At 44.0% G+C, this 24,604-nt stretch overlaps 1 protein-coding gene across 1 annotated transcript; it reads left to right on the top strand.

The window, feature by feature from the left end:
• Nucleotides 1-473: 473 nt before the first annotated feature.
• On the top strand, nucleotides 474-7,805 carry Npy (neuropeptide Y). The gene is made up of 4 exons (XM_032906542.1): nucleotides 474-602; nucleotides 1,415-1,602; nucleotides 5,774-5,854; nucleotides 7,604-7,805. Exons 1-4 carry the CDS (start codon nucleotides 600-602, stop codon nucleotides 7,626-7,628), a joined length of 297 nt encoding a protein of 98 aa, XP_032762433.1. The 5' UTR covers nucleotides 474-599; the 3' UTR covers nucleotides 7,629-7,805.
• The last annotated feature ends 16,799 nt before the right edge of the window (nucleotides 7,806-24,604 follow it).

Genomic DNA, 24,604 nt, shown 5'->3' with positions numbered 1-24,604 from the left:
GGTGGGGGAGACCAGTAGGTCCAGTAGGTCCAGTAGGTCTAAGAAAGCCGCTGGGGACCTTGCGGTCCGGGACACCTGCTCCGGGAGCGGGAAAAACCTTGCTCGACTGCTTCCCTCCCAGCGCTCGTTGTCTCGCGGGTCCCAGAGATGCTCCCCAAGTACAGTATCTGGTCCCTACAGACCCGCGCGCAGACAGCAGGCAATTCCCGCGACAGGCAACCTAAGCGGTCCCTGCTTTATCTCTTTCTCTCTGGCAGCGGGACTCGACGGGGAGAAGTAAAGAGGGCTCTGGGGGATGCTCACTCTTGGATGTTCCCTTCTCCTCTCAGAGCGGGCTGCCTGGAATTGGGGTGTGGGTGGCTCCAGACGCCGCCACTCGAGCGGCTGTGGCTCCAGCCTCCTCCCCCGCTGCTGGGGGCGGGAAGTGGCTGTGGGAGTCACCCGGGCGTGACTGCCCCCGAGGCCCCTCCTGCCGCGACAAGGGCGCTCCATAAAAGCCCGTTGGCAACCCGCTCTACGCATCCCACCGGTGGATCTCATTCCTCGCAGAGGCGCCCAGAGCAGAGCACCCGCCGCGCAGAGACCACAGCCCGCCCGCCATGGTGAGTGCCAGGACCAACTGGGACAGCGGTGCGGGCCCCTAGACTCCCTTGAACTTGCCCTGCAGCTGGTCCCCCTGAGCTTGTTCTGCCAACTTGATACCCAGCTCTTTGGGGCAGCTAAATTTCACTTGCTGGACTCTGGTTCGACCCTCCACCTGTCCTTCTCCGGAGCCTTCCTATCTAGGCGCTCCGCCTCCATGCCCGTTATCTTTTGAAGGAAGGGAGAAGAACGTGGGGACACCTATCCCTGGGCAGCGGTGGGGTTTTGTTTGTTTGTTTGTTTGTTTGTTTGTTTGTTTAGTTGGTTACAACCAGGAATCCAGATTGCATGCATGGTCCTAGAGGGAGATTCCCCCAAAGTATTTTCCCTGGCATGGGGAGCCCCGTGCCCAGTCACCTCCAAGATCTGAACTGAGCCTCTGGGTATCTGACTGTCACAGGGTCTGTAGCCACACAGATCAAAAGCGACTCAGAAGAAAAGTTTCTCCTCCGAGGGTGATTTAGGAACAAGAGGAGAAAAGTGGTCATTCTTTAAAATAGAGGGCAGAACTTACAATTCTGTTCTAAAAGGGGCCCCTCTGCTTCTTACTAGGAGCGTTGGAGGGAAGTTTCATGAACAATGGGGGCGGAGCAGAGGGGCCAGGTCCGGGCAAGTGGTTCTCTAAGGCTCTGGAAGTGGAGCCTGACCAATCTGGGCTTTTTTTTTCCTAGGGTCTGAGATGGGAATAGATGAGGGTCTAGAGTGGTAGCTGGAATCGGGACAAAGGCGAACATTCTCTGCATCTCCATGTCTGAGCCTTCTGTATCCACAGATGCTAGGTAACAAACGAATGGGGCTGTGTGGACTGACCCTCGCTCTATCCCTGCTCGTGTGCTTGGGCATTCTGGCTGAGGGGTACCCCTCCAAGCCGGACAATCCGGGCGAGGACGCGCCAGCAGAGGACATGGCCAGATACTACTCCGCTCTGCGACACTACATCAATCTCATCACCAGACAGAGGTGGGTGGATCCGTGGCTGGTGTCTCGAGCCCATAAAACTGCGGTTCTGGGAATCTTGGACGCCAGAGACCATTTCTTTCTTCTTCTTCTGTCCCAGAATAGGACAGGGTCCGGCATATATTCAGCTCTAGATAAATACGTGAGATGGGTACACACGCCACAAACTGGATACATTGTCTTTGTCACTAGACTTTCTCTCTAACCCCCGAAACTGAGATTCAGTACCTCTGGGCTGTCGTCTGTCTCCCACCCACCTTTCCTGCCTCTTTTGCTTACATCAGTTGGGGACTTACCAGCACCCTCCTTGGGAAAAGGCAGCATCAGGAGCAGAATTGCAGCAGTGTAAAGGTGTAGGGAGAAGAGGAAACCTAATCTAGAGTAAACAACCACCCCCAAAGAAAACCAACGAGACAGTCCAGCTGTCAGAGAATGGATAGACCTTCCAGCCTGCCCAGGGCAAAGGGAGTGGCAGCATTTAGGGAAATAAATAAATAAATAAATGAGAGAGAGAGAGAGAGAGAGAGAGAGAGAGAGAGAGGGAGAGGGAGGGAGGGAGGGAGGAGGGAGGGAGGAGGGGAGGGGAGGGAGAGAGAGAGAGAGAGAGAGAGAGAGAGAGAGAGAGAGAGAGAGAGAGAGAGAGAACACCATGGGTTTCTTCTGAACTATCTCAGCCCTACACTTGAAAATTGCTAGATGGCCTTAAAAAGCTGACTTCTCTCATTTTATAGCAATTGCATTCTGAAAAGAAAGTGTCCCATGAAGAAGAAACAAACAAAGCAAAGCCTTTCCACTAGGGACTCTGGTGGATACAGACAGCTCCACTGGCTGGGGCCTGAGAGACAGACGGGGATCTGTATTTTTAATGTCCAGAAAGTCGAAGAGAGGTGCCTTGCCTTTCCTCTCAGCATTAAAATCAAGCAGAAAAAAAATCAAATCCAAGCTATTTTACAAACAATATGGGACCCAGTTTGCAAAGTCAATGCATCTTAGTTCTAAATCATTTAACAACACATTTCAATTACCGAGAACCTTGAAGGATCATATAGGCAAACTCTTGGAAGCATTAATGTTCTTTACTTAGCAAGTTTCAATTATGCATAGTAAATTACCAGAGAGAGGTTAAACTGCTCACCACCCAGGGGATGGTTGGATGGGACATAAAAGGGAGGTTGTGCTTCTGAAACAGTTTCGTACTTTTAATTTCACCAGAAAAGTATGTGGCATCCTGAAAGCCCTCTGGGGAAAACAACCCCAATGTATACAGAACCACTTAAGTAATACAGGCTCATAATCTTTTGAAATCTGACCATTTTCACTAGCAGAAAGCAATTGCATTTTTGAGCCTAATAAATTTCCAGAAAATCAATGACGTCAGTTTTTTTTTTTGCTCCATACAACTCAAAAAAAATTTACACAAATGAAATGATAGCATCTCTCAGGATTTATGCATGTATTTTATGTATATGAGCATTCTGTCTTAATGCAAGCCAGAAGAGGGAATCAGATCCCATTACAGATGATTGTGAGCCACCATGCGATTGTGGGAAATTGAACTCAGGACCTCTGGTGGTTAAGCCAGTGCTCTTAACCACTGAGCCATCTTTCCAGCCACAACACCATGGCTTTTGTTGTTGTTTGACTGTCTTTTTTTGTTTGTTTGTTTGTTTTTGATTGGCTCGTTGGTTGTTGTTTTGTTTTTTAGATACAACAGATAGGACTCATTCTTTTTGCAAAGACTGCTGCTATCTATGGCTTTGCCACAGTGTATACAGTGATGCCATTTCACATTTCTCCAGTCATCTCATTCAGTCTTTTCCTCCAAACTTTGAAGTGAATTTAATCGTCTTCATTCTGCAGATCACAAAGCTAAGGACATTTCAAGAAAGCTTTTTTAGGGTTATGGAACTGGAACCCTCTACTGAGTTCCCTTGGACGGGGCCACATCATTAAAATCCAATGTAACATCCACCATCTTTGAGGGAAAAAAAACAGGGGAAGGGGTTGCATGCCCTAGGAAGAAACCTGGTTCAATGGAAACGAACCTGTATCATCTTGGTAAAAGCTCTCTTTAGAAAACATTAGAAGCCCCATTGTGCACTTGTTGACTTCCCACCAAAGGTTCACGCGAAGAAGTCCAGGCCTTTGAAAATTACTGTGTCATTTGTGACGGTTTAATCTGTAACTCTTCTCTTCCGTCCTCCTGGCAGTCCTATCTGCAGCCGTTCTCCTGTTGCAGTGTGTGCTGCTGATTTGTTGCAGAGCGGTCCAGATCACTCATTCTAGTCAATGGCTCTTGTTTGTGTGGTTCCTTGGAACAGTGGTTCTCAGGTGGGGGTGATTTTTACTCCCTAGGACAGAGGGCTCTGTTGAGGGGAGACTTGTTGCCACAACCGGAAGTGAGTGCTACTGGTATATGCTGTTAGACATCCCAGGATGCTCAGTCCAGCTTCCCACTCCACACCCCTTCCCCAGCAAAGAGTCATCTTCCCTCAAGTGTTCCTATTGAAGAGGTCGAGAAGCAGCAGTCCTAGATTACTGTTTCTCCGTCCTGGCTTTGTGTCACGATCACATGGAGAACTTTAAAGTGGAATGTCCCTGCCTCCACCCTTGCCAATTAAATGAGTCCCTCTAAGGTAGAACCTGGGCTCTCTAGTCTCCTTCAAGGCACCCATGGTGAGTGTAATGTGAAGCCAGGTCTGAGAATCTTTACCTTGGAGACTGGTTTAGTCTTTAGATGGTTGCCTGTTACAGAGAAGGATAATCTAGAGTTAGAGAAAGAGCCCTGAGCCCAGCCACCATTTGGATAAGTCATGAGTGTGCAGAAACTGTCACAATACTGGGAGATTTTTGACTGGGAAATGGTGGTAACCAGTTGCCAGTCTTTTTAACTCTCTGAAGCATGATAAAGGTGAATGAATTCAGGTTGTTTGCCCGAAGTGTGAAGATTAACAAAATCAGCTGAAGGACAGGTTAACCAAGAGCAGGCCACTAGCTCTAGTCTAATCTTGCAGAAAATCTTATATGAGAGTTGGGTGGTGAGGACGAGAATTGTTTACTTTTGCTCCCCTTGCGTCCAGCACAGGAGCAGTGAGAAATCTCACCAATGCATCTGGATTTAGTTCTGCTGGGTTGGCACTCAGAACAACATCTGTCAGCTTTGTCTAGCTGTTCTACCTACTTGTTAATCCATCCGGACCAGGCCAAGTTTTCACTTGGAAATGGAGTGGCTGCCGGTGCCCCATGCCTTTCCTGAGAATGGGGAAAATCATATCATTTGCTATCAACTTGTCAACCCCCTTAGCAGTGTTCTGAAGCAGTTAGTCTATTTTATCTTTACAGAGGAATGCAACCTCAGGTCCATATATTGTTCTTACCATATCCTACTATTACTGTTGGTCAGTAGGACTTGGTCATGCCTCAGAGAAAGCATTAGTGCATCCAACAGAGAGGAGAGAGTGCAAGACCCAGGGTATGTAGGGATCTGTGAGGGGGACAGTGATGACAGGGATGTTAGTGTGGGTGCATTCAGGCAGCAGCTTCCTTTGGGCATCACTGATGACCTGAGTTCAATCCCCAGAACCCAAAGAAGAAACAAAGGACCAACTTTGACTTCCAAGAGTTGAGGAAGGGGTATGTGGGAGGGTTGGTAGGGAGAAATAGAAAGGGGTTAAATGAAGTGATTATAATATAATCTCAAAAATAAAATATTTATAAAGTACTTCAGAAAAATTTAAATTGTATCTGTGTGTGTGTGTGTGTGTGTGTGTGTGAGAGAGAGAGAGAGAGAGAGAGAGAGAGAGAGAGAGAGAGAGAGAGAGATGGATGTATGGATACCCACACTTGCATATGGAAGTCAGAGGATGTTTTTCCAGAGTTGATCTCTCTCCTCTTTGGGTTCTGCGGATTGAACTCAGGTCATTGGGCTTGCATGGCCAGCACTCTCACCCTCTGGGCCGCCTCACCTGGTTGTACGTATATATGTATGCGTATGTGTATATGCATATGTGGTCATGATAAAGTTACTATGACATATGTGTCACACTCTGAGAATACTTATTAGCTCATGAACAGCTGGGAAGAACATTTGAGTTTTGTGGGATACTCTCCCTTTCTCTCCTATGGTTACTCCAAGCTTACTTTATAAAACCTTGATTTTACTTTCTTGTTTCAGATATGGCAAGAGATCCAGCCCTGAGACACTGATTTCAGACCTCTTAATGAGAGAAAGCACAGAAAATGCCCCCAGAACAAGGTATGGCCAAGCTAGGGATGGAGATGTTACTATAGAGCTTAAGGTGCCAGGCAAGGGGATCTAGGGGAGTCTGTGTGAACATTAGGATAGCAGCATCCGGGAAAGAGGGGTTAGGGTAGACACAGGGGATGGAGAAGTATACACGAAAGACCTGGCATTTCATGCATTCACAGCAAATCTCAACTTCCAAGGCATATTGTTTGCTAATACATATTATTTGGTGTCCCTTTCTTAAAATGGCTGACTTCTAGCTCAGAAATTATATTCTATAGAATGCCATGCCTTATTAGAAGTAAGGAAGCATAGAACAAGTCCCCAACTCTATGTTGAAATGACCAATCATCCATTTGGGCTGGGCAATTTAGTTTTTATACACTAGGTGGCGTTCTCAAATGTCCTAGAGCCCGTAGACCTCATGTGTTTGACGCTGCCTTTCTTGGCTTTATCCAAAACTAAAGATAAGTCAGGCATTCCTGGCTACCTTTTGATGTATTTTAGGTCAATATACTGATCTATTTTATTCAATGAATCATTGTTGGGTAATGTATTACCCTTAGGTGTTTATAGTCTGCAAACTTTCTTGGAGTCTAGATTGGTCTTGAGACAGGTATCTGCCCAGATCTAAGAGCTCGTCATTGGGCTAAGCAGGTGCCTTCTGGTCAGGGAAGGAATACTGCTGAAAGAGGCTATCTGCCTCACTTTTTTAACCCCTACCCTCATTTGCTGACCTTGTGTCCAGCTCACATGCCGTATACACCAAGATGTCAGCACACCAGTCCTATTGCTGTCCTATCCCTAGTAGTTAGCTGGTTAGCTTTCTGAGATCCAGAACTCTACACCATCAAAAACCATGTTCCCCAGAAGAGGTCACTAGCACACTTATTCAGTGAGTGTGACTGGAGAGTGACAGGAGGTTCATGGAGGTTCCCCCTGGTGACCTCATGGGTGACAACAGGACCAGCACCTCCAGATAGTTTCTCTGAGGTAAGCGAATAAAGTACAATGCTTCTGTCCCTGGAGGCATCAACTTAGAGTTAACCAGTGAGTGCTAGGGAATGGTGGGAAATTAAAAGCATTGTTTTCGATGCTAAACAATAAGCACCCTTCTGTGTCTCATTGGTATGCATGGGATATTTGCCACAGCAAAAGTTTAGGCTAGGCTATGTATACTTAGGATTTGGAAGTGATGATCCAGACCTACTTAGAGCTCTGCTGCCTGCTTTGTTTTGTAGCCTGAAATAACACAGTTAGTGCAGGAAATAAAGTTAATTGCTCCCTGACTGACAGACTCAATCATGCGCAATTAGAAGGAGACAAAAGTTGATAGCCTTGGAGTTGCATGTGAGTGCTGCTTTATTAAAAGGGGCTCTTTATAGTCTAATAAATAGCATCTCACTGCATAAAAGGCTTGCTGGGAAACAACAGAGCATATTCAGAGTTGAATAACACTAACTTCTTGTCATAGTTTCATGTGATTCCTGTGGTTTTGATCTTCAGAAGTACTTTGGAGTCCCTCAGCTCCTTTGATATGTACAGAGGCTTCTAAGTACTCCCTTAGAGACTGCAGTTCCCATGGGCAAAAGCTGATGAACTGGGTCTTCATTATGCTGCCGTTCTCCGTAGCCTCTCATTCAGAGTGCCAACAGGAGTCGTCACAATAGCTTCTGATTATCTTGTAGCTTAGGGTGGAGAGTCTCACTCTTGTAAGACCCCGGGGAGCTCCCATGTTTTGCTTCTTGTGTTTTACAGGCTTGAAGACCCTTCCATGTGGTGATGGGAAATGAAACTTGCTCTCCTGACTTTTCCTAGATTCCCCCCACATCTCATCTCATCCTGTGAAACCAGTCTGCCTGTCCCACCAATGCATGCCGCCACCAGGCTGGATTCCGACCCATTTCCCTTGTTGCCGTTGTATATATGTGTGTTTAAATAAAGTATCATGCATTCAAAATTGTCTTCTCTGTGAATAATCTGCTATCACAATAGAAAGGATTAGGTTAGCCCTTAAATTATAATCAGCCTCAAGTAACAAACTCAGTTTCACCAACATTAAAGCAATGGTCATGAAGAGTAAATAAATAATTATGCTGCCCTTGGAAGAATTTATGTCTTAGAACTTTGTGCAAAATGTCTCATGTCCATCTATCTACTATAGCAGTCTGAGTGGATGACGGAACACCTGGTGTGACTACTATAAATGGCTTTACATTTCATGTAATTTAAATTCATTTTACTAGCCATGTTTGCTGGTGGCTACCACATCCCGTCACCTAAAGTCTATGCATTAATTGAGGTCACTTTTTGAATATGAGTCAGGATCATACCAGGCAGGATGATCACCTCATACAACAGGGATGTGTTAAATAGATAAAAAATTGCCATTCAACTTCCTCCTTCAAACACTGGCTTGCATGGAGTAGTTTAAAATTAATGCAATGGGATTCAATTCATTTTCTTTTTCTTTCTTTCCTTCATTGGTTCTTTCTTTCCTCTTCCTCCTCCTTCTCCTCCTCCTCTTCTTCTTCTTCTTCTTATTTTTATTTTGAGGCAGGGTTTCTTTGTATGGTTCTAGCTGTCCTGGTACTCACTCTATAAACCAGGCTGGCCTCAAAACCCGAACACAGGCAAATGCAAACAAAACAAAACAAAACCAAACAAACAAAATAAACCTTGGGCTTTTAGGAGATTTTTGTCATTTTACTAATATCATAGAAAGTATTTATAAAGACTAAATTAGCCACAGTGTCCCTAGGCAACACAGGGTGTTTTATAGGATCCCTGCCCATTGGTCTTTCACTAACTGGAGTATTTGACACATGACTGCTGTGCCCCTGTGAATATTCTAGCACCAAGTATTTTTTTGTACATAAATATTTTTCTGGTTTCTCCAGCCAGTGAAGCCAGTGATGCTATTGACAAGTCTCCTTGATGGACACAAGTTCCCTTGAAGAAAATGGTTCTGTAATTTCCAAAACATCCCCATCATTTTTCTTTGTTCCTTTAAACAAGGATATACAAGGAAGGTGGGTTTTTTTCTTAAACCTTTAAAGGTTGACTAAGTCACGATTTACCATCATATACCATGAGTGTTCGGTCCTGACTGACTGCATTTGGAGATTTTGTTTACTGAAGTTAGTATTATGTAAAGAAAGTTGACTCAGAGCCATCTGGCAACACAGCAATGCTGGGAATGTGTCACTATCTAAAGACGCCCGGTTACACAAGGTAAACAAAATAGGAGTGATGTGCAGGAGCACTGAAGGATAACCCAGGAACTTGATTTTAAAGGAAAGTTTCAACTTCCTGTCATCAAACCTAAGCATCGAATTACCCACACTTCCTCATACTCAGCCCTGAGTCTCACAGCTGCTTCACTACGTCTTACTAGAAAGCAACCGAACCTTCCCATCCCTTCAACTCTGTGGTCTAGGGCCCACAGCTTGTCAAATGCTCTGGCTTCTGAGTCAGGACTTCTGAGTTCTAACTCGTGAGATGGAGATAATCATGTCCTAGGTAAGTTGGAAGTAAGTAATAGAAGTAGGGAGGGGTAGGTAGGGAAGGTGTTTCAATGAGTTGGGTTATCAATCCCTAATAAACAAGAATTGATTTAATGATGCATAATGATGATAAACTTTAGTAATTACAAAACTACATTTCAAATGGCCCCAGTAGTAACATTTCTCAAACATTTCAGACTGCTGACCATCTCCAGAGTAGGCTTAAATGGGCTGGATCATGTCCCTGCAAAAAAATAAATCAGGGGCAGAGACAGCTCCTCTCTCCTATTAGTAATTAGGTACCTGGGTTTCTTAGAGCAGAGAAGAGTACCCTAGGGTGGGGAGAGTACAGGAAGCCGGACAGACTTCCTGGGGCAGCTGAGGTATGAGCTGAAGTTTGAGAGACAGCAGTAAATGCCACTCAAGATAGAAAGGATGGCCCGGCTTCTTCTCTGACTGCTGTGATAACATACACCATCAGAACCAACTTGCAGGAAAGGGGGTTTATTTTAACTTACAACTCAAAGTACAATGTACATCACCACAGGGAAGTCAAGGCTGCGGCTGGTCCACATCTAGTGGAGAAGGGTAAGTGTTGCTTAGTTCCCTCTTTCCAAGGGCCAGAGTCTCACACAGAGAATGGCGTCATCCACAGTGGGCAAAATCCATCCTTCGTGGTCGTGGTCAGAAGCTCATCTCCCAGGTGCCTCTAGAACCTTCTATTAAGTTGATGACACTAATCACCACAGAGGGTTTTCAAAGAAGGCAGCAGTACATATTTTGATTGTTTGAACCATTTCCAGTTTCTGAGGGGTAAATCCCACTTGGGATGAAACCATGTCCCAAACCACTCAATTATTTCCTTTGGGCGTTAGCTCATCCATCCTACCCACTCATCCCCCAGACTTTCCAACACAAGGGTGTCTGCCGATATTCTTTCTTCAGCCAACTCAGGGCTGGACTTCTCATTCAGAAATTCACCGTGATGGAAAAACTGGGGAGCTTAGAGAATAAATGGAAGGTTAGTCCATTGCTGAAGCCAGGAAGGTAGGGTCTCTATTTCTTTTGCAATGTTTCAGAGGCCTTCCTATCTTCTGTCTTTTTTCCCTCTGCCTTAGACCAGGATAAAGAAACCCATACAGACACCAGTGTACCTTCCATACATAGCTTCTATATGGACCAACGAAGCTAGAGAAATGACTGTGATGGCCGCTCATTATTCCCCTCTGTCTTTCTAAGGCATGAACATTAAGCATGTATAGCTCCTTATTCCCCTCTACAGTAAGAAAAAGAGTTCCTTGCTGCTTCAGGGAGACCACAGGAGTCAGCTACAATGCCATCACAACTTAAAAATACCCTTTCTAGTGTCATCAAAGAAAGCAGTGCTTTAAGCGAGGCATTTCAGGGGAATGTTCCTCTATTATGGTTCTGGGCAGGAAGATTATGATATTGTCACAACTGAAATCATTGCCTTTTTCTTCTTCCTATTAGAACAATTAGTACAGCGAGACATCACACAGAAACCTTTCCTTTTAAAAATTAAAGTGAAATAACTTATAATTAATCCTACGTGTCATCCAGGCTCATTTTTAATCATGCTAAGCGACGGCTATTAAGTTAAACTCATTCTCCTGCTGCAAAAGTGAGGTGCCGTGCGTTTGGGAGCAGGGTTCTGTGTGTGCAGACACTTGTCTTGTTCCTGACACAGTAGATGCTCTGGGAGGGCCAGTTCAGCCTGGAATCAAGCGGAAGACTGGGAATGATCACAGTGAGGCCAGAACACATGCCAGGCTTGGCTGAACAGTCTACAAAGGCTCTCTGTGAGACAATAGCATCACTCAAATGATTTTTCAATTAAAGGTTGCCTGGGATAATTGGATTTTTATTTATTCTAATACGCAAATCCTTTCTATCACTGCCAAGTCTCCTCAAACCAGAACTACCTACTAAATGAGCTGGTCTATGTAATTTAATGCAAGAGTGAACGACACCAGCAGACCACAGACCTCACTGACAGAGTGGGACCAGTGGGACCAAATGGGACCAGTGGGTCCAAATGGGACTCTCTGGTCTTTGCATTTCTTGAATCCCAAGGTTGCTATCACTTTTGGAAACAGCTACTGAGTATTCTCTGTGACCACTACTCTCACAGGTTCTAGGAGTGATACCGATATAAGGGAGATGGTCCCCTATACCTAAATACTTGTCAGTTTATGAAGGACATAGGCATATACTTAATGACATGTACAAGACCGATGACAGTAGGTGTTTCCAGAAGCATAAAGCAAGAGGCTATGCGTGTGAGGAGTGGGGAGTGTCTTGTGAATTGTCTTTGGTGGCTGGCAGCTGTTCCTGCTAATCTTAATTTGAGGACTGTAAGGATCATTATTAATTATAATAGTAATCATACACTAATCCCTAGAAACAAGCTTTGCTGGCACCTCAGCAACCCATAGGCAGAGCTCTCATCTCACAGCTTGGGGAGATGAGGGTTGGTCACCCATTTCAGGATGAGCTCCTATTGTCGGAGCATGTGCATGTGAAGGGGGATGAGAGAAGGACCATGGAAGGGAGAGGGTGACGACAGATCCTCTCTTGCTGCTGGTTGGCTCACCCACCCCCTAATAATGAGGGGCTAGTTTTGGGCAACAAAATGAGAAGAGTAAGTCCTTAGAGCTAAATTATCATGTGTGTGGGAGGGGGTGGGGTATATAATCACATATGTGGAAGTCAGAGGACATACTTCTACCATTTGAGTCTGTAGGCTAAGCAGCAAGTGTCTTTGTCCTTTACTTCCTGAGCCATCTCGCTGGTCCATAATCTGGTTTAGAAAGGTTTGCTATTGTGGTAAGGTATTCTGTCCAGGGCATGGGTGATAGAGTGTGTCAGAAGAGACATCCCCTCACCCCCAGGCTTCAGAAGCTGCTGCACAGTTGAGCCCAGGTGATCATCAAACCCCAAGTATGCTTCCCAGCACTGCAGAATGAAACTGACACGTAGTAGAGCAGAGTTTTCAAAAGTGGTCCCAGCCGTTGTGACTGATGCCACCAGATCAGTTGCTGGACTTGGGAGTGGGGGTGAGGGTGGGAGTATGGGGGTGTGACTGACTATTCTGTTTTTATCTCAGAGGATCTGAAATTTAGCACCAAAGTCCTTCATCCTGGGACACTCCCAAGTTCCAAACAAACAGGGATAGTTGGTCCCTCCCAGGTCTAGTAAAAGCAGCACTAAGGATCTCAAAACAAGAAATACTCAGATTATCAAGGCTCTCCTAAGCAAGCCCCTCACCCAGCAGTCAGTATCTATACCTGAATATAAATGTTCAACCACATGTGATTTCCCTAATTGACCTTGAGGCATAGTCTTCCCTTTAGATAATCGTAGATTTTCAAAAATGTTCCCAGTGGAGAGATATCAGCTGTAAAGACATTAAGGAAGTTTTGAATTTCTAGACTAGGTGCTTCCATATCCTAACATTACAAATACATTGATTCTGTGAAGTCAGAAATATTTAATTTCATGGTTAATTAATTCTTTGTAAGAAAAAAAGATTTCAACTTGAAAATCTAAATAGCTATTTGCTTTCTGAAGTTATAAGTTTTGTGAATTCCTTTTCTGTGGTAAGAGATAAAATATGAGGAAAATAAGATCTGTTGAAAAATGAGCATGGATGCTCCCTTACTTACCCTTTAGTCTTCACTCAAGCCACAGAGGTATTTCTGGATGTGTTTTATAGATGAGGAAACCAAGGCACCAAGAGGTTAAACGAGACATGACAATACTGCTGGTCAGTGTTCTAGTTTCCTTCTATTGCTGTGAGGAAACATGCTCTGACAAATAAAACAAAGCAAAACAAAACACCAAAAACACAAACAAACAAACAAACAACTTCTGGGAGTAATGGCATTATTTCAGCTTAGAGTTATAGTCTATCATTGAGGGAAATCAGGGCAGGTACTCAGGTAGAAACTTGAATTTGGAACCAGAAAGGAATGCTGCTTACTGGCTCTCTCATGCTTACTTAGCTTACTCAGCATTAGGATCATCCGCATAGGGAATAGTGCTGCCTACAGTGGGCTGGACTCTCCTACATCAATAACAATTAAGACAAGCCCCCAAAGATGCATTCACACAAGTGTCCAAGGGCCAATCTGATTTGGACAATTACTCAGTTAAGACTTCTCAGGTTGTCTCTAGGCTAGATAGATTCTCTAGGTAGACCCTGTTGTGTCAAGTTGACAGTTAAATGTGACTAGGACAGTCATTGCTGAAGCTGGAACTACAAATCAAATGGGTAGGCCTGCACACCAATATTCTTTGTATCACACTTTTAAAAAATTAGTTCTTTGAGATTTTCATAAAATTGCTTTTGACTACACTCAACACACGTGCATGAGTGCGCAAGCAAGCGCCGCCTCTCTCTCTCTCTCTCTCTCTCTCACACACACACACACACACACACACAGACACACACACACACACACACACACACACACACACACCTTCTAAATCCACCTCCTTCACTACTTACTTACCCAACTTTGTGTCCTCTTGTTTTTTCCACCCATGAAGTCTCATTCGTGCTGTCCATATATCTATGACTATGTGACCTTACAGTCAAATGTAGTCACTGTATCAGTGGCAACACTCATAGAAAAGCTGCCAATACTTCCTTGGCTAGGGGTGGGGCTTCATGTGTACCTCCCCTCTCCATGCCGGGATTTGGGCTGGCTTGAGCTTGCATGGAGCTTGTGCACGCTGTCCAAACTGTGTGAGTTCATGTGTGCAGCTGCCCTGTTGTGTTCGGAAGACACTGTTTCTTGTCAGCCACTTCCTCTGGTTCCTACAGTCTTTCTATGCTCTCTTCTACAATGATGCCGGAGAGCATCTCAGCGGAAGGAGAAGGGCAATAGATATTCCATTTGGGGTGAGTGCTCCACAGGCTCTTACTGTCTCCGTGCTGCACGGTTTACCTACAGGTACTTTCGATCGAGCATTGTCTTATGCACTGTGTTAAGGAAGAGCAGTCCCAGAGAGCTTGTGGACTGGAGGCCTTTATTACAAAGTTCTGATCTCAGCAGCACACACGAGTGCTCCTTGCCCTCAGAAGTGCACCGTGCCTAAAAGGCTAGTGTACAGGCACTAACACATAGCTTTTGAAAAATACTACCACATACCTGTTTATTCCATCCATTTACTTTCAACCTTCACAAGCTCTAGCTGTATCTGTCATAAGACAAGTTTGCTATTTTAGAACTATAAATTAAAAGTGCTCTAAACTAGGTAGTCTAGAGTATAATTATGATTACAGAGATAAATTTGTACCTCCTAATTTTACTCTGTTTACCGTGTTTTAATTAACCTCACTTTCTTATCTTCCATTAATAAATCAAGTTTTATTTTTATTTTTCTACTAATTTGCATATTACATTTTCTATCTATTTTAATATGGACGCTTCCAGTGACTCTCTCTAGACATTTTGTCTGCCCTCCCAAGTAAAGTATCAGCATCCTTATATTTCAAAAAACATATACTATCAAAGCTTATTTACATTTTCTATGCTCACCATTTCCTTAACTCATTGTTCTTTCTGTGCATCCCTTTGACCTGGATTCATCTTCCTTGTCTCTAGTTCATCCTCTAGCAGTGCCTTTAGGGGTTCCCATGAGTATCTCTTTTAAGCCTATTCTGCAATGTCTGTATCTCACCATGACTCTTGAATGACACTTCCACGGGCACACTGTTCTACACCTACAGTGATTTTTCTCACAATTGTCTGAAGCTAGTTTTCCATGAACTTTCAGCTTTTCTGTTGACTTTGAGAAATCCATAGTCATTTAAATTGGGCTTCTATTTTTTAATCTCCCCATCACCATTGATTTTGCTGTTTTTTTTTTTAAGAATTTATCTTGATGGTCTTGGATTCCTTGAGGATGTGGTCAGATATGGTATTTCCTTTCGTTTATCCTTGGTAGGATTTACTGGGATTTTACTCCATCCTTTGTCTAACCTCAGTTATCACCTGTACATCCTTTTGTTAAAAACTTTTTATTTATTCACTTTACATCCCACTCACTGCCCCCTCTCGGTTCCCCCATCCCACAATTCTTCCCCCAATAACCCTTCTCCTTCTCCCCTGAGCTGGTAGGGTCCCCCTCAGTATTCCTCTACCCTGGCACATCAAACCTCTGCAAAGCTAGCTGTATCCTCTCCCACTGAGGTCAGACAAGGCAGCCCACCTAGAACAACATATCCCACAGATAGGCAACAGCTTTTGGGATAGCCCCCACCCCAGTTGCTCAGGATTCACAGGAAGACCAAGCTGCACATCTGATACATATGTGCCAGGGGCGCCTAGGTCCAGTCTATGTATGCTCTGTGGTTGGTGGTTTGGCCTCTGAGGACCCCAAGGGTCCAGGTTAGTTGACTCCGTTGGTCTTCCTGTGGAGTTCCTTCTATTTTTCCATGAGAGTCCCAAGCTCCATCCACTATTCGGCTGTGGATATTTGCAACCATCTGTGTCAGCTGCTGGGTGGAGCCTCTCAGAGGACGGCCATGCTTGACTCCGTGTAAGTATAACAGAGTATTACTAATGGGGTCATGTATACGCTTGCACATGGGATGGATCTCAAGTTGAGGCAGTTATTGTTTGGACATTCCTCTCTGCTCCATCCCTCATATCTGCACTTCTTGTAGACGGATAAATCTCAAATCAGACAGTTTATGGGTGGGTTAGTGTTCCTATCACTACACTGCCTGGCTACAGGAGGTGGCCTCTTCAGGTCCCATATCCCAATGCTGTGAGTCACAGCTAAGGCCACCCCCATTGATCCTTGGGGGCCTCCCTTATCCCAGGTTGTAGGTTGATGTCAAGGCAATACATGATTGGACAGTGGAGAGTGGGGCGTGGAAAGGGGTTTTCTAAGGCGAGAGAGAGGAGGAGGGAGGGAAGTCAGGATGAAGATGACAGAGCAGGATGATCCAGATCCAGGGGGACTGGGTCAGTTCTATCTTGTCTATGTGGGAGGGTTCTACCTTTATAATTGGCAGTGAATTTATTCTGTGGATGTATTGTAGATTAAGAGTTTAACGTATAAGTCTTTGCTAAATTATGATTCTGGAATTTACCGGGCTAAAGAGGACAATGTGTGAAAGAAATGGCTGAGAGGCAGTTGGAGCACGTGGATCTGGTTTTGTTGCCCACACAGAGTGAGAACGCACAGGGTCTGCAGAATGAGGTGTGTGTGTGTGTGTGTGTGTGTGTGTGTGTGTGTGTGTGTGCCAGGCGTGGTAACTAACTAGGGGACATTGACGAGAGGGCAGCTTAAAGGGAGACAGCCAGGAATGGGTGGCTTTCAAACCTCATAGTAGAGTAGCAGCCAGAGCGAATGGATCTGACTCCTGGAAAGTGATAGAAAATGTTCCCTTTTAATTTTTACTGCAACACAGGTCTCTGTCACATTCATCTGCACATCTTTACATCAATGTCTTTACATGTTTCCCTGTCTTACTTCTGTTTTCAGTTCCTGAAATGCTGAATAAACCTCTCATGGTGCATACCAAATCTTTCAACTGCTCTCCAATCTCCCACATATTGATTTATGCTTTGTACTGGCTGATTTTGTGTCAATTTGACACAAGCCTCAGTGGAGGAAATGCCTCCATCATGAGATGTAAGGCATTTTTTCAACTAGAGATCAATGAAGGACAAACAAACCCATTATGGGTAATGCCATCCCTGGGCTTATAGTTCCCAGGTCCTTTAAGAAAGTAGACTGGGCAAGCCATGTGAAGCAAGCCAGTAAATAGCACCCTTCCATGGATGCTCCCTCCAGGATTCTGCCCTGTTTGAATTCCTGTCCTGGCTTGCTTTAGAGCTAAAGAGCAATGTGGAAGTACAAGTGGAACAATCTGAAACACCCCTTTCCTCCCCAATCTGCTTTTTGGTCATGGTGCTTCATCACAGAAAGCTCAACAAAGACATGCTATGCCCTGAATAATTTATTCAAATACCTCTTCTAGTCTCTAACTTTCCCTTAAATTTGTTCTTGAGGGTCTGCAACCCCACTGTGTAGCATCTTCTTTTTGTGTGTGTGTGTGTGTGTGTGTGTGTGTGTGTGTGTGTGTGTGTGTGTGTGTGTGTGTGTGTGTGTGTGTGTGTGTCTTTACATGGGAAGTCTACATAACTTTATTAGAGAATTTGTACTTATACAAATCCCTGGGCTGTTAAGTATATCAAAGGAATCTCCAACCGTTTCCTGGATCAGTAGTATCTGGTTTATTTGATTGTTTGTTTGTGTATTTTTTTGAGGACATTACTTTTATTTGTAAAGATTTATTTATTTTATGTATGTGATTATATTGTTGTTGTCTTCAGACATAGCAGAAGATGGTTGTGGACCATATGGTTGTTGGGAATTGAACTCAAGACCACTGGAAGAGCAGTCATTTCTCCAGCCTGGTGTCTGGGTAATAGAATATAAATCTAAACTCTCAAACTTACATGATGTACAACTTAGGAGTTTAATTTGTATCTAGTGCGTAGGCACAGAAAATTTCCATAAGTTTTTGGTTTTTGTTTGTTTTTAATCCATCCTTGCCTCATTTGTTATGCCTATAATAAACAACCTTATGAGAATCTTGTGTTTGTGATAAAATTTCAGTCTCACTTTACTACTTCATGCATGCTGAAGGCCTTGGGTCCAGCAACAATGAAGTTCCAGCTCCTTAGTTACTGGAAGCCCTGATCCCACTCCCAGCCCCACTCAGACTCTCTCTCTCTCTCTCTCTCTCTCTCTCTCTCTCTCTCTCTCTCTCTCTCTCACACACACACACACACACACACACACACACACACACACACACACCTGCTGTACTAAAGAGGATGGAGACATGAGCACAGCTCCTACCAAAGAAACACAAGACAGAGGAAATGACAGATGCTTTAGAGTTGCACCAAAGCTTCGATCCTTCTAATTGATGACTGAGGGCAAGACACAGGCTTTCTCCCTTAGCTTTAGATCCTGAGAGATCAACTAGTAATACTAACCTTGCACAATTATTGCAAATTAGGGAATGAGTAAAACAGTTTGTAAAAAACACCCAGCATGTAGTTGGTGCTCTATCATTTTAGCCTTCCCCCTCCAAATGGTCATGTGTGTGGCTGCAGTAAAGACTGGAAGAAATTTTAAAGGGAAATTTCAGAAGCTAATTGAGGAGCATAATTAACTTGGATTTTAGAAATCTGGATTTCTTAAGAATCCAACTGAGAAAAAGCCAATAAATTCAGACACTGACTTGTCCCTTACTTACTGTACGTGTTGACTCTCTGATTGTGGGATATTTTTGACAAAAGTCATCACCACTGTCCTCACCGGATATGAATAAGACATTTGGAGTCTGATCTTAAGGTCATAAGTATGGTCGTTGCAGAGTTACACCCTCTGCTCTTCCAGCTGTTGATGAGTGAAGGGAGGTGGCAGTAGTAAAGGCAACTATTTTCCAGACCATTCCTTCATGGTGACAAAAGTCTGTTACTATTCCACTCAGATCAAGAATTATAGGTAACTTTGAAAATCAGTAAGTTACAAATTGCTAAATATTGTTTCTGGTATCAGTCTCTAGCACAGGTGGTTAGTGGGTTTGCCTGACAGAAATGATATACAGTAATAATACCCTGAAGGAAAAAGATGTGGCTGCTGTAGAGGAAGATCTTGCACTAGAGATGGGAAGATTATCTTTCATATCATTAACATTGCACTTTCTCCTAATTTTGGGGTGTGTGTGTGTGTGTGTGTGTGTTGTATGAAAAAAGTCATGTGGGTGCCTTTACATATATGTACAGATATATGTGAACCTGTAGACACATGTATGGAAGTCAGAGATTGACTTGGGTTGTCCTCCTCACCCACTCTCCCTTTGTTTTGAAGTGGGGTATCCCACTGATCCTGACTTACTAGACTTGGTGGTCAATGATCTCTAGCAACCTGCTTGTCTCAGCATCCCCAGGACCGGAACTCCAGGCAAGTGGTATCACACCCAGCTTTTCACATGGATACTGGGATCCAAATTCAGGTCCTGTGCTTGCCTGGTAAGTACTTGATTGAGTCATCTCCCTCCCCTGAAATTGTGCTTTTAATACTCAAATCCACCAAAATGATAAAGGCAGGTTGCTTTTCTCTTCTGTTCTCAAGAAATTTATTTGTGGAACATACAGTCTAATTTCTCCCAAATCAGGTTCCTTACTCTGCTTTAATGGAATCAAATTTCCCATTGATATCAAAGAGAGTCAAGCCTTCTCATTCAACGCAGTGCCTTCTCTCACTCATTCCAGGAACATCACCAATTTAAATTTGGGAAGTCTGAACTGAGCTTTTTCTTTGCCCCAAAGGTTTCTTTTACTCTTCCTGAGATATCCAAGGTCTATGAGCAGCCTGGTGTCAGGGCAAGGAGTCTGACTTCATAAGCTATTCTTCTCCAGAAACTTCTTGTTCCCAGTGAAGCTGGAGTTTGTCTTCAGTGGTGCCTGGGCTGCCTGGTCCAGCATGGCCATGGTTCCTACCCTCAGAGCAGAGTGTGGGTCTTGAGTGCTGATGGTTGCTGTCGGTGTAAGGCTGAGTTGTGTAATAATGTATATGTTTTACTTTATGTTCCTCCTTTGGGGAGTGTTCTCCCTGCCAAGGTTAATGACTCCATGATAATCAGAGACAGCACAACTCCAGGAAGTGAGAATATGTCTAGTTTTCCTCAGCAAAATGGTGACTGTGACTGTCAGGATGGCCCTTAAGACTATAGGAAAGAACTCTAAAAACATGAGCTCAAGAATACATAAATCAGTGTGAGAACTGTTCTTTATAAGATTTCTCAACTCTGTAAAAAATAAGGATGCAATATGAACTGCTTCGTGGATCTACAAGAACAGAGACAGCTGCACTAACAAGCCAGCTTTGTCAGAAAGATAATAAGAAAAGGAAGAGATTTAGATCAGGGTATGATCCCACCAGGCTAAGTTTATTGTTTGTGTTTGCAATTGAACAAGAAATAGTTTGGACTTTTAATCTTGAAATAAAGGGCACAGCTGTGATTCAGATCTTGAGGCTGGAAGACACAGGCTTTTGATCCAGACCTTGAAGAATAGTGGCCATGATAAGCTTAGGCTTGGGCATGGTTGTACACACCTTTAATCCCAGGAGACAAAGGCAAGCAGATCTCTGAGTTTAAGGCCAGCCTGGGACAGAATAAGTTCTAGGTGAAGAAAAGCTTAAGTTTAGGCCTGGTGGTATATGCCTTTAATCCCAGAATTCAGGAGGCAGAGGCTTGCAGATCTCTGAGTTCAAGGTCTGTCTACAGAGGAAGTTCCAGGACACCCAAGCTTAGGCAGTGAAGGAGTTGAAAACATAAAGCTGGTGATGATGTAATAGAAAAATGGTAACAAGCAGCAGAACTCAGCAGCTTTGGCCAGGTGGTTCTGTCTTTAGAGTCAAGGGGCTAAGGTCATAAAATATTGATTTGTGGGATAATCAAAAGGGAACCTGGATAAATGATTGAATTGATATGCAATTCCTAAGGAAGTAGCTTATGCAAAATAGAAGACTGGGCTTTGGTCTGCAAGAGAGAGCTACCTTGAACAGAGAACTATCTCAAACAGGACACAATGCTGTTAGCTTACATCCATCACTAACTCTGGGCTGTTCATCTGCCACTCCCAAAGACCCCCTTCCTCAGTACCCCTGACCAAGCTGAGTCTAGTCCTCAGCATGAGCAATGACCTCTGAATAATTAATGGTTCTTGTCAAAAGCAACTCATTGTCTCTCTTTTTGGGTAGCCTAATCTTGGTGGGTCTTATCTAATAAGCCTTCAGTGTGGCTATCTGCCTAACTACTGACTCCTGGTTATAAGATCCACTCAACTGACAGACCAGATAGCCCTGGCTGACATAGTCAGAGCACAGAGAAGAAAAGGGAGTCACAGACCTCTCTTTGTACTTACACATTCATCAACACTTTCCTTTTGGATGCTGAGATTTAGGAAGGACATACTTCATACCCCACTGTCATACATTTACTTCCCGTTCCCTTCCCCACACACTCAGTGAGACTCCCAGAGCAGCAGCCTGTGATCCATAGTCTGACTTCATCATCACTTACTCCCAGTTTTGGAAAGGGCCCTCACTTCTCCTGTTTGATGCTCCATTGTCAGTGACCCATTTTCTTACCTTCCTAGTTCTAAGAAATGTTCTTCCCCACTCCCCTCCCCAGAGTCTCTAAATGCCAGAACAAAGGGCACTATGTTGAAAGGAGATGTGCAATGGGAGGTATTCCAGTGATCTTTTTCCTGTTACATATCCCAGGACAATGTAAAGTAAAACATCAGCAGTGTGTGTCCTGAGCAGAGCCAGTGACCAAATGTCAGCTAACTACAGAGCTATGCTCTGCCCTGCCATTCACAGGTCTCAGGGGGACTCCTTAGACTCTGATGGCTTTGAGTGTGAGGCCCAGGAAGTAACAAGTTCATGGCATCACCCTTGGACTGCCTCCAACTACAAATTTTGTCTTGTCATGGATTTTTGACCAATTTGCTGTTTTTAGGAACACTGCGTGATATTTTTAGTAGCACCCTTCCAGTCACCTTGCAAACTGAAACATCACTGAGGAGGTCAGGAAGCCCAGGCCACCAAAGTCAAGTACTTCCCTAAAAGAAGAGGCTCAGGTTTGTTTATTGACTTCAAGGCCATTTCTCTGAATGACCAGTTATCTATCACTGGTAGCAACAAAGTACGGTGAATAACATGGCAAGGGTTGGGTAAGTGATAAAACCCCTTTTCTTCAAACTTTCTCCATTAAAGTGCTTCCACATTTCAACAGCATATGACCTATTGAAATGCAGATAATATATATTTGAGGATGGGTCAGTTTTCATCATGGTTGATCGTTATAATAGCTAGCTAGATATAACAGTGTGATAGCTAGATAGACATGACTTTTCCTAAGGAAAGTCAGAAGAGAGGAGCTTCTATAAAGATGAACAGAGGGCGATGAAGTGAGTTATGAGTTTGTCTCAGGTGGGTGGAGAATTATGCCGGGAGTTTATTAGTCACTTTTCTACTGCTCTGATGGAACACAATGCTCAAGGCAGCCTATAAAAGTGTTTAACTGGGCCCATAGTTCCAAAGGGTTATATTCCATGAGGGCAGAGAAAAGGTTTGGTGGCAGGAATAGTTGAGAGCTTACATCTGGAATATCAAGCTGAAGGCAGAGAGAACTTCAAGATGTGTGAGCCTTCTGAAACCTCAAAGCTTCACCCAGTGGCCTCCCTCAGCAACGTCACACCTCTGAATCCTTTCCAGTCTACCAACTGGGGAATCATGCATTCAAACACGTGAGTCTATCGGGCCAATTTTCATTTAATTCACTCCACTCCACTCCCTGGCTTCCACAAGGTTGTGGTCATAGCACAATGTAAAATGCATTTTTTTTCCAACTACAAAAGTCCTTGCAGTCTTTCACAGTCTCAACATCATTAAGTCCAATCTTTTTCTGAGACTCAAGGCAACCTATTAATTGTAACCCCCATAAAATAAAAAAGAAATTACATCCTTCAAGCATACAATGCCACAGAAGATACATTACTATTAAAGGGCGGGGGGAGAGGGGGATCATGGAATACTGGATCTGAGAAAGACCAGAACTGAGCAGAACAAAATCCAAATCCTGTGGCTTCATGCTGGAGGTCAGAAAGCTTAGATAGCTCTATATTCTTGGCTTCCCTGTCTACAACACTTGTCTCCCTCTTGGTCTGGCTCCACTCCCTGTTTGCAGCTCTCCTTGGCAGATACACCAGGACGTTGTCATGTTCAGCATCTTGGAGTCTCCAACACAGTCCAGGCTTTATATCCATAGCCTTATGCAATGGTCTCTCTGGTCCTACATGTAGGGACACACACCTCGCCTCAGTGACATGCTGTAACCATTGAGGAAGATCCAACAACTCCTTTACTTATATATCCTTTGTGTTCCTAAAGCCAGAACCATGTGGATGATATTTCCAAGTATGGCTACCAACTTGGAGTGACCTCTCTGGTCCTATTGAATCACATCTGCAGCAGCTTTAAAATTCCTTAAGTTTATTTCTTTTACAAGTCGGAAACTTTGCTGAGTGAGGTCTTACTCTAATGGTGTCCCTCCCTCTATTCCACTGTGGGTCAGGCCTCTTCTTAGTTTCTTTATCTCTCTCAACACAAGCCTTAGCTCCAAAATTAAATTTTCTGGTGCTTTTTTCTCTTTAAACTGTATGTTATCCATACACACACACACACACACACACACACACACACACACACACACATGCACGCACATGCACATATCTATATATACACATTTACATATATATAAAACCTCTCTTGCTCTTTTTCATTGTAGACCTGTATAAGACTGAATTTTAATAATCACACAACAGAGTCAATATTAGGCTCCCTTGAAATCTCTGCCAAGGAAATAATTTTGTTACTTTTAATTTAGCCTCAGGTAAGTTCTTAGGCCAAGGCCAGAAGAGAGCCATATTCTTCACCAAATATTACAAGAATGGTCTCTAGCCTACTTACTAAGCTTGTTCCCCCTCTGAAACCTCTTGAGCTGGGCTTCCAAGGTTTGCACAGCTCTCAGTATCACTGTCTTCCAAGCATCTACAAGGATCTCCTGTTAAGCTCTGCTTGTAGCACTCAAATGCTGTCCTACTCCAAAGTTCCAAAGTCTTCCGCATTCCTCCAGTCCTCAGCATATATCTTCACAGCAATATCATGCTTCCCGGTACCAACTGCTACACTAGTTTCTTTTCTATTGCGGTGATAAAACATCACAACCAAGGCAAGCCTATGAGAGCCATTCTCATTCAAGGCAGGACAGGGAATGTGGGTACGTAGCACACTCAGAATAATATGGAACCTTGATAAATGGAGGGGTGGGTTTCAGGGGCAGTGAAGATTGACAAATCCCCATCTTCAGATTTCTATTCCAGAAGCTGGAAATCTACCAGGAGGGGAAAGAGGGACAATCCACTGAGTGGTTTTATATCATTTAAGCAGACAGACTTCCTGTCTCACCTAAACAAGCAAGCAATGAGAGGTCATGGAAACCACCCTGCCCCATGCCCTTTCTGCTGAGAGTGATGTCAGCTCAAGAGAGGGCAGAGAGGACTGGAGATGGTTGGTGAGGCAGGAAATGCCAACACACTCACTCTGTGCCCTTAGTGGGGCT

Source organism: Rattus rattus, chromosome 6, assembly GCF_011064425.1.
Source record: "Rattus rattus isolate New Zealand chromosome 6, Rrattus_CSIRO_v1, whole genome shotgun sequence".
Lineage (NCBI taxonomy): Eukaryota > Metazoa > Chordata > Mammalia > Rodentia > Muridae > Rattus > Rattus rattus.
Note: the sequence above shows the minus strand (reverse complement) of the source record. Positions and strands in the feature narration are given on the sequence as shown.

What these genes read in the sequence shown, in the direction of transcription:
- Npy (XM_032906542.1), top strand. An exon ending in AATCTCATCACCAGACAGAG is followed by an intron (nt 1,603 to 5,773) that starts GTGGGTGGATCC and finishes TTCTTGTTTCAG; the next exon opens with ATATGGCAAGAGATCCAGCC. An exon ending in GAAAATGCCCCCAGAACAAG is followed by an intron (nt 5,855 to 7,603) that starts GTATGGCCAAGC and finishes TGTGTTTTACAG; the next exon opens with GCTTGAAGACCCTTCCATGT.